Raw genomic sequence first — 10,248 nt, forward strand, 5'->3', positions numbered from 1 at the left:
TAAGTTGTGTGAGGTGCATCACGTGTGCAAGGCTGAGATTTAAGTGGGAGGAGAAATCTGACAGTTTAAAGCAAAGCACTTTGGGGCCAATCCCAACCCGCGCCTAGATTGCTAAATCATATATAGGCCTTTCTCTTGCATTTCAAAGATGATGGAGAAAAAATGCACATTTTTTCTTTGTATTATCTTATACCAGATCTAATGTGTAGTTAATTTTTTCAATAGAAATAACACCATCCTCTGCACACTGTAATTTATACTGGATAAGAGCTATTGATAAGAGCTATTGATAAAAGCTATTGATAGAGCTATTGATAAGAGCTACTGATAAGAGCTATTGATAAGAGCTATTAATAAGAGCTATTGATAAGAGCTATTAATAAGAGCTATTGATAAGAGCTATTAATAAGAGCTATTGATAAGAGCTATTGATAAGAGCTATTAATAAGAGCTATTGATAAGAGCTATTGATAAAAGCTATTGATAGAGCTATTGATAAGAGCTATTGATAAGAGCTATTGATAAGAGCTACTGATAAGAGCTATTGATAAGAGCTACTGATAAGAGCTATTGATAAGAGCTATTGATAAGAGCTACTGATAAGAGCTATTGATAAGAGCTACTGATAAGAGCTATTGATAAGAGCTATTGATAAGAGCTATTGATAAGAGCTACTGATAAGAGCTACTGATAAGAGCTATTGATAAGAGCTATTGATAAGAGCTATTGATAAGAGCTACTGATAAGAGCTATTGATAAGAGCTATTGATAAGAGCTATTGATAAGAGCTACTGATAAGAGCTATTGATAAGAGCTATTGATAAGAGCTACTGATAAGAGCTATTGATAAGAGCTACTGATAAGAGCTATTGATAAGAGCTAGGTACATGAGTAATCCGTCTGATTGTGGCAATTTTCTGAATGAATTAAACCACTGTTTTCGTAATTTGGTGCGTAAAGGCTCTCCAACCCTGTTTTTTAATGATTCATAAATACTTTCCTAAACCTAAATTATTTACTAAATCATATTATTTTTAAGTCTACCAATTGGTGCTGAAAAGGAGACAAATATGCATACATTGAGATGGCTATCTTTAACTGATCCCCAATATTCTGAACCTGTTTAATCTATGTAGTCTAGTGAGTCTGTAGACAAAAATCTAATTTGAAGGTGCACCGTTTTTAAAGGAAGACTTAAGATAAATGTACTGAAAACCCAATTGAATGAGAGCGTGCAAGGTAGCCACACCTGCAGAGCGTGTTATGTAACTGAATAAGGTAAGTCTGAACACCAAATACTGAGAGAAGTGTGGAGGACAGGCGTGGGCAGGAGAGGCATGGGCAGGAGAGGCGTGGGCAGGAGAGGCGTGGGCAGGAGAGGCGTGGGCAGGAGAGGCGTGGGTAGGACAGGTGTGGGCAGGAGAGGCGTGGGCAGGAGAGGCGTGGGCAGGAGAGGCGTGGGTAGGACAGGTGTGGGCAGGAGAGGCGTGGGCAGGAGAGGCGTGGGTAGGACAGGTGTGGGCAGGAGAGGCGTGGGCAGGAGAGGCGTGGGCAGGAGAGGCGTGGGCAGGAGAGGCGTGGGTAGGACAGGTGTGGGCAGGAGAGGCGTGGGCAGGAGAGGCGTGGGCAGGAGAGGCGTGGGTAGGACAGGTGTGGGCAGGAGAGGCGTGGGTAGGACAGGCGTGGGCAGGAGAGGCGTGGGCAGGAGAGGCGTGGGCAGGAGGCGGGCAGGAGAGGCGTGGGTAGGACAGGTGTGGGCAGGAGAGGCGGTAGGACAGGCGGGGTAGGACAGGTGTGGGCAGGAGAGGCGTGGGTAGGACAGGCGTGGGCAGGAGAGGCATGGGCAGGAGAGGCGTGGGTAGGACAGGCGTGGGTAGGACAGGTGTGGGCAGGAGAGGCGTGGGTAGGACAGGCGTGGGTAGGACAGGTGTGGGCAGGAGAGGTGTGGGTAGGACAGGTGTGGGCAGGAGAGGCGTGGGTAGGACAGGCGTGGGTAGGACAGGCGTGGGCAGGAGAGGCGTGTGTAGGACAGGCGTGGGTAGGACAGGTGAGCGGAGGACAGGCGTGGGCAGGAGAGGCGTGGGCAGGAGAGGCATGGGCAGGACAGGCGTGGGCAGGAGAGGCGTGGGCAGGAGAGGCGTGGGCAGGAGAGGCGTGGGCAGGAGAGGCATGGGCAGGAGAGGCGTGGGTAGGAGAGGCGTGGGTAGGACAGGCGTGGGTAGGACAGGTGAGCGGAGGACAGGCGTGGGCAGGAGAGGCGTGGGCAGGAGAGGCGTGGGTAGGACAGGCGTGGGCAGGAGAGGCGTGGGTAGGACAGGCGTGGGTAGGACAGGCGTGGGCAGGACAGGCGTGGGCAGGAGAGGCGTGGGCAGGAGAGGCGTGGGCAGGAGAGGCATGGGCAGGAGAGGCGTGGGTAGGACAGGCGTGGGCAGGGAGGCGTGGGCAGGAGGCGTGGGCAGGAGAGGCATGGGCAGGGAGGCGTGGGTAGGACAGGCGTGGGCAGGAGGCGTGGGCAGGGAGGCGTGGGCAGGAGAGGCGTGGGTAGGACAGGTGTGGGCAGGAGAGGCGTGGGTAGGACAGGCGTGGGCAGGAGAGGCGTGGGCAGGAGAGGCGTGGGCAGGAGAGGCGTGGGTAGGACAGGCGTGGGTAGGACAGGTGAGCGGAGGACAGGCGTGGGCAGGAGAGGCGTGGGCAGGAGAGGCGTGGGTAGGACAGGCGTGGGCAGGAGAGGCGTGGGTAGGACAGGCGTGGGCAGGAGAGGCGTGGGCAGGAGAGGCGTGGGCAGGAGAGGCATGGGCAGGAGAGGCGTGGGTAGGACAGGCGTGGGCAGGACAGGCGTGGGCAGGAGAGGCGTGGGCAGGAGAGGCGTGGGCAGGAGAGGCATGGGCAGGAGAGGCGTGGGTAGGAGAGGCGTGGGCAGGAGAGGCGTGGGCAGGAGAGGCGTGGGTAGGACAGGTGTGGGCAGGAGAGGCGTGGGTAGGACAGGCGTGGGTAGGACAGGCGTGGGCAGGAGAGGCGTGTGTAGGACAGGCGTGGGTAGGACAGGTGAGCGGAGGACAGGCGTGGGCAGGAGAGGCGTGGGCAGGAGAGGCGTGGGCAGGACAGGTGAGCGGAGGACAGGCGTGGGCAGGAGAGGCGTGGGCAGGAGAGGCGTGGGCAGGAGAGGCGTGGGTCGGACAGGTGAGCGGAGGACAGGCGTGGGCAGGAGAGGTGAGCGGAGGACAGGCGTGGGTAGGACAGGTGAGCGGAGGACAGGCGTGGGCAGGAGAGGCGTGGGTAGGACAGGCGTGCGTAGGACAGGTGAGCGGAGGACAGGCGTGGGCAGGAGAGGCGTGCGTAGGACAGGCGTGCGTAGGACAGGTGAGCGGAAGACAGGCGTGGGTCGGACAAGCGAGCGGAGGACAGGCGTGCGTGGGACAGGTGTAGGTAGGACAAGTGTAGATAGGACAGGTCTGGGTAGGACAGGCATTAGTAGGACAAGTGTGGGTAGGACAGGCCTGGGCAGGACAGGCGAGCGGAGGACAGGCGTGGGTAGGAGAGGCGTGGGTAGGACAGGCGTGGGCAGGACAGGCGAGCGGAGGACAGGCGTGGGTAGGAGAGGCGTGGGTAGGACAGGCGTGGGTAGGACAGGCGTGGGTAGGACAGGCGTGGGTAGGACAGATGTGGGTAGGACAGGCGTGGGTAGGACAGGCGTGGGTAGGACAGGCGTGGGTAGGACAGGCGAGGGGAGGACAGGCGTGGGTAGGACAGGCGAGCGGAGGACAGGCGTGGGTAGGACAGGCATGGGTAGGACAGGTGTGTGTAGGACAGGCATGGGTAGGACAGGCGTGGGTAGGACAGGTGTGGGTAGGACAGGCGTGGGTAGGACAGGTGTGGGTAGGACAAATGTCGGTAGGACAGGCGTGGGTAGGACAGATGTCGGTAGGACAGGTGTACCATTTGCTAAGTCTGAATCGGCCCTTTTCATCACAGTAATCGCTGCCTTGCAAAAGAAGCAGAAAGCACCTGATGTGCTGAAAATGTCATCGAAGAGTTGTCCTTTTCTGCACTCTAGGCTACGATAGGCTGGCATGTGTTCTTCATGGCATAAAAACTACAGTAAGTGAGAAGCCATAGAGCATGAACATGGTATTATTATTAAAGGAAGTATTACCCAATTAGCAAAGAAGATTAGACATCTTAATAGACTGTGACAGGTTCTGTTGAACCCTGAGTTTATCACACGACACAGACCACACAGGTCAAAGGCTTATGAGGATTATGTAGTAATGTTGTAACAGACATATACCTTACATGGAACCCGACATAAGTTACCTAAAGAACAGACATTGCATTCAGTGTCTCTTCTCCTGTGCGGCTTGAGGCCTGCAGAAAGTGTATATTTACAGAGCTGTTCCCTGACTGTCAATCAGCCAGTGAAATATAACACAGAACGTAGAGAATTCAGTCCCAGGGACCACTAACACACTGGCCACAAACACTGCCCTTATTGAGTTATACAGGACGAGAAGAAATCTAAGGCTGCGTTTCAAATGGAAAGATATTACCTACATAGTCCGCTACTTTTGACCAGAGCCCATAGGCACCCGTAGGATGGGTAACGCTGTTATGCAGGTGAATGAGGACCCAAAAGCGACTTGGCGAAAACAGAGTCTTTAATCCAGTAAAGTAAAAATACAATCAAATAAAACAATTTCCACTCGTAATGACGAGAACCGACTGGAGACTTGATCTTGAACTGCAGGTTGCCTCGGGAAGGCACTTGAACTTAGCAGACTCAGACACCTGCTCACCACGCAGCATCTGAGGGAAACACGACACGACAGGGCGATACACAAACACAGCACGGTGAACAATAGACAAGGATCCGATAGGGCAGGAACGGAAAACAAGGAGAGAAATAGGGACTCTAATCAAGGAAAAGAATAGGGAACAGGTGTGGGAAGACTAAATGATTGATTAGGGGAATAGGAACAGCTGGGAGCAGGAACGGAACGATAGAGAGAAGAGAGAGAGGAAGGGAGAGAGAAAAAGGGGAACGAACCTAAAAAGACCAGCAGGGGGAAAATGAACAGAGGGAAAAGCCAAAATGACAAGACAATATATGACAAAACATGACAAACGCAGCTGCACAGCTATTTTCAGGTCTTTCTAGAGATGTTTGATTGGGTTCAAGTCCAGGGTCTGGCTGGGCCACTCAAGGATACTCAGAGACATCTCCCGAGGCCACTCCTGCATTGTCTTGGCTGTGTGCTTTGGAGTGTTGTCTTGTTGGAAGGTGAACCTTCGCCCCAATCTGAGGTCCTGAGAGCTCTGGAGCAGGTTTTCATCAAGGATCTCTGTACTCTGCTCAGTTCATCATTCCCTCAATCCTGACTAGTCTCCCAGTCCCTGCCGCTGAAAAACATCCCCACAGCATGATACTGACACCACCATGCTTCACTGTAGGGATGGTGCCATGTTTCCTCCAGACGTGACGCTTGGCATTCAGGCTAAAGAGTTCAATCTTGGTTTCATCAGACCAGATAATAAAAAATAAAAACATTTATTTCACCTTTATTTAACAAGGTACGCTTGTTGAGAACAAGTTATCAATTTCAACTGCGACCTGGCCAAGATAAAGCATAGCATAAACTTGTTTCTCATGGTCTGAGAGTCTTCAGGTAACTTTTGGCAAACTCCAAGCAGACTGTCATTTGTCCTTTACTGAGGAGTGGCTTCTGTCTGGCCACTTTACCATAAAGGCCTGATTGGTGGAGTGCTGCAGAGACAGTTGTTCTTATGGAAGGTTCTCCCATCTCCACAGAGTAACTATGGAGCTCTGTCAGAGTGACCATGGGTCCTTGGTCACCTCCCTGTCTAAGGCCCTTCTACCCGATTGTTCGGTTTGGCCAGGCTCTTTCCATTTAAAAATGTTGGAGGCCAGTGTGTTCTTGGGGACCTTCTATGCTGCAGAATTTGTTTGGTACCCTTGCCCAGATCTGTGCCTGTCTTGGAGCTCTACAGACAATTCCAGACAATTATTTTTTGCTCTGACATGCACTATCACCTGTGGGGCCTTACATAGACAGGCAGGTAGCCTAGTGGTAAGAGTGTTGTGCCAGTAACCAAAAGGTTGCTGGATCAAATCCCAGAGCTGACAAGATAAAATAAATCTGTCGTTCTACCCCTGAACAAGGCAGTTAACCCACTGCTCCCTGGGTGATTAAGGCAGTGGTTGGGTTAGATGCAGAAGACACATTTCAGTTGAATGCATTCAGTTGTACTACTGACATCTAATCAATTGACTTTACCTCAAGGGTGATCAAACAGGATGCACCTGAGCTTAATTTCAAGTCCCATAGCAAAGGGTCTGAATACCGATGTAAATAAGGTGGTTTGTCTTTTTATACCTTTATCAAACAATGTCTAAGAACCTGTTTATGGGGTATCGGGGTACTGTGATGAGGGGAAAAAACGATGTCATCCATTTTAGAATAAGGCAAGGGAAGGGGTCTGAATACTTTCCGAATGCACTGTATGTCTCAACAGACCCTCAGAGAGCGCAGGGAAGGTTGGGTCACTAAGGCGAGTGCTGCTGTTAGAGGATCGCTTCAGAGCGCGGGGAAGGTTGGGTCACTAAGGCGAGTGCTGCTGTTAGAGGATCGCTTCAGAGCGCGGGGAAGGTTGGGTCACTAAGGCGAGTGCTGCTGTTAGAGGATCGCTTCAGAGCGCGGGGAAGGTTGGGTCACTAAGGCGAGTGCTGCTGTTAGAGGATCGCTTCAGAGCGCGGGAAGGTTGGGTCACTAAGGCGAGTACTGCTGTTAGAGGATCGCTTCAGAGCGCGGGGAAGGTTGGGTCACTAAGGCGAGTGCTGCTGTTAGAGGATCGCTTCAGAGCGCGGGGAAGGTTGGGTCACTAAGGCGAGTGCTGCTGTTAGAGGATCGCTTCAGAGCGCGGGGAAGGTTGGGTCACTAAGGCGAGTGCTGCTGTTAGAGGATCGCTTCAGAGCGCGGGGAAGGTTGGGTCACTAAGGCGAGTGCTGCTGTTAGAGGATCGCTTCAGAGCGCGGGGAAGGTTGGGTCACTAAGGCGAGTGCTGCTGTTAGAGGATCGCTTCAGAGCGCGGGGAAGGTTGGGTCACTAAGGCGAGTGCTGCTGTTAGAGGATCGCTTCAGAGCGCGGGGAAGGTTGGGTCACTAAGGCGAGTGCTGCTGTTAGAGGATCGCTTCAGAGCGCGGGGAAGGTTGGGTCACTAAGGCGAGTGCTGCTGTTAGAGGATCGCTTCAGAGCGCGGGGAAGGTTGGGTCACTAAGGCGAGTGCTGCTGTTAGAGGATCGCTTCAGAGCGCGGGGAAGGTTGGGTCACTAAGGCGAGTGCTGCTGTTAGAGGATCGCTTCAGAGCGCGGGGAAGGTTGGGTCACTAAGGCGAGTGCTGCTGTTAGAGGATCGCTTCAGAGCGCGGGGAAGGTTGGGTCACTAAGGCGAGTGCTGCTGTTAGAGGATCGCTTCAGAGCGCGGGGAAGGTTGGGTCACTAAGGCGAGTGCTGCTGTTAGAGGATCGCTTCAGAGCGCGGGAAGGTTGGGTCACTAAGGCGAGTGCTGCTGTTAGAGGATCGCTTCAGAGCGCGGGGAAGGTTGGGTCACTAAGGCGAGTGCTGCTGTTAGAGGATCGCTTCAGAGCGCGGGGAAGGTTGGGTCACTAAGGCGAGTGCTGCTGTTAGAGGATCGCTTCAGAGCGCGGGGAAGGTTGGGTCACTAAGGCGAGTGCTGCTGTTAGAGGATCGCTTCAGAGCGCGGGGAAGGTTGGGTCACTAAGGCGAGTGCTGCTGTTAGAGAATCGCTTCAGAGCGCGGGGAAGGTTGGGTCACTAAGGCGAGTGCTGCTGTTAGAGGATCGCTTCAGAGCGCGGGGAAGGTTGGGTCACTAAGGCGAGTGCTGCTGTTAGAGGATCGCTTCAGAGCGCGGGGAAGGTTGGGTCACTAAGGCGAGTGCTGCTGTTAGAGGATCGCTTCAGAGCGCGGGGAAGGTTGGGTCACTAAGGCGAGTGCTGCTGTTAGAGGATCGCTTCAGAGCGCGGGGAAGGTTGGGTCACTAAGGCGAGTGCTGCTGTTAGAGGATCGCTTCAGAGCGCGGGGAAGGTTGGGTCACTAAGGCGAGTGCTGCTGTTAGAGGATCGCTTCAGAGCGCGGGGAAGGTTGGGTCACTAAGGCGAGTGCTGCTGTTAGAGGATCGCTTCAGAGCGCGGGGAAGGTTGGGTCACTAAGGCGAGTGTTGCTGTTAGAGGATCGCTTCAGATTGACTCAGGCTGGTTTATATGTGTGAATTGCTGAGTTGAGTCACTTGTCGTATCAGAGAAAGCACAGTTTGTGTATTCCTATATCTCGATCGAAACGGAGAGAGGAAAGCACGTCTGACTACCAGGAGAGAGGAAAGCACGTCTGACTACCAGAAATGGAGAGAGGAAAGCACGTCTGACTACCAGAAACGGAGAGGAAATCACGTCTGACTACCAGAAACGGAGAGGAAATCACGTCTGACTACCAGAAACGGAGAGGAAATCACGTCTGACTACCAGAAACGGAGAGGAAAGCACGTCTGACTACCAGAAATTGAGAGGAAATCACGTCTGACTACCAGAAACGGAGAGGAAATCACGTCTGACTACCAGAAATGGAGAGGAAAGCACGTCTGACTACCAGAAACGGAGAGGAAAGCACGTCTGACTACCAGAAACGGAGAGGAAATCACGTCTGACTACCAGAAACGGAGAGGAAAGCACGTCTGACTACCAGAAACGGAGAGGAAAGCACGTCTGACTACCAGAAACGGAGAGGAAAGCACGTCTGACTACCAGAAATGGAGAGAGGAAAGCACGTCTGACTACCAGAAACGGAGAGGAAATCACGTCTGACTACCAGAAATGGAGAGAGGAAAGCACGTCTGACTACCAGAAACGGAGAGGAAATCACGTCTGACTACCAGAAACGGAGAGGAAATCACGTCTGACTACCAGAAACGGAGAGGAAATCACGTTTGACTACCAGAAACGGAGAGGAAATCACGTCTGACTACCAGAAACGGAGAGAAAAGCACGTCTGACTACCAGAAATTGAGAGGAAATCACGTCTGACTACCAGAAACGGAGAGGAAATCACGTCTGACTACCAGAAATGGAGAGGAAAGCACGTCTGACTACCAGAAACGGAGAGGAAAGCACGTCTGACTACCAGAAACGGAGAGGAAAGCACGTCTGACTACCAGAAATGGAGAGAGGAAAGCACGTCTGACTACCAGAAACGGAGAGGAAATCACGTCTGACTACCAGAAATGGAGAGAGGAAAGCACGTCTGACTACCAGAAATGGAGAGAAGAAAGCACGTCTGACTACCAGAAACGGAGAGGAAAGCACGTCTGACTACCAGAAACGGAGAGAGGAAATCACGTCTGACTACCAGAAATGGAGAGAGGAAAGCACGTCTGACTACCAGAAATGGAGAGAGGAAAGCACTTCTGACTACCAGAAATGGAGAGAGGAAAGCACGTCTGACTACCAGAAACGGAGAGGAAAGCATGTCTGACTACCAGAAACGGAGAGAGGAAAGCACGTCTGACTACCAGAAACGGAGAGAGGAAATCACGTCTGACTACCAGAAACGGAGAGGAAAGCACGTCTGACTACCAGAAACGGAGAGAAAAGCACGTCTGACTACCAGAAACGGAGAGGAAAGCACGTCTGACTACCAGAAACGGAGAGGAAATCACGTCTGACTACCAGAAACGGAGAGGAAAGCACGTCTGACTACCAGAAACGGAGAGGAAATCACGTCTGACTACCAGAAATGGAGAGAGGAAAGCACGTCTGACTACCAGAAACGGAGATGAAATCACGTCTGACTACCAGAAACGGAGAGAGGAAAGCACGTCTGACTACCAGAAACGGAGAGAGGAAATCACGTCTGACTACCAGAAACGGAGAGGAAAGCACGTCTGACTACCAGAAACGGAGAGGAAAGCACGTCTGACTACCAGAAACGGAGAGGAAAGCACGTCTGACTACCAGAAACGGAGAGGAAATCACGTCTGACTACCAGAAACGGAGAGGAAAGCACGTCTGACTACCAGAAACGGAGAGGAAATCACGTCTGACTACCAGAAAATGGAGAGGAAAGCACGTCTGACTACCAGAAACGGAGAGGAAATCACGTCTGACTACCAGAAACGGAGAGAGGAAATCACGTCTGACTACCAGAAACGGAGAGGAAAGCAC

At 52.5% G+C, this 10,248-nt stretch overlaps 1 protein-coding gene across 1 annotated transcript; it reads right to left on the bottom strand.

Annotated features, from left to right (window-relative positions):
- Positions 1–1,299: 1,299 nt before the first annotated feature.
- Positions 1,300–3,939, bottom strand: LOC124019058 (adhesive plaque matrix protein-like; the record flags this gene model as incomplete). Its single annotated transcript, XM_046334416.1, has 4 exons — positions 3,498–3,939; positions 2,513–3,452; positions 1,777–2,429; positions 1,300–1,733 (listed from the first exon to the last, which is right to left on the bottom strand). Coding segments are annotated over exons 1-4 (2,469 nt in total), but the record flags the coding sequence as incomplete, so codon positions are not given.
- Between the last annotated feature and the right edge of the window lie 6,309 nt (positions 3,940–10,248).

The sequence above is a fragment of the Oncorhynchus gorbuscha genome, unplaced genomic scaffold (assembly GCF_021184085.1).
Source record: "Oncorhynchus gorbuscha isolate QuinsamMale2020 ecotype Even-year unplaced genomic scaffold, OgorEven_v1.0 Un_scaffold_6377, whole genome shotgun sequence".
Lineage (NCBI taxonomy): Eukaryota > Metazoa > Chordata > Actinopteri > Salmoniformes > Salmonidae > Oncorhynchus > Oncorhynchus gorbuscha.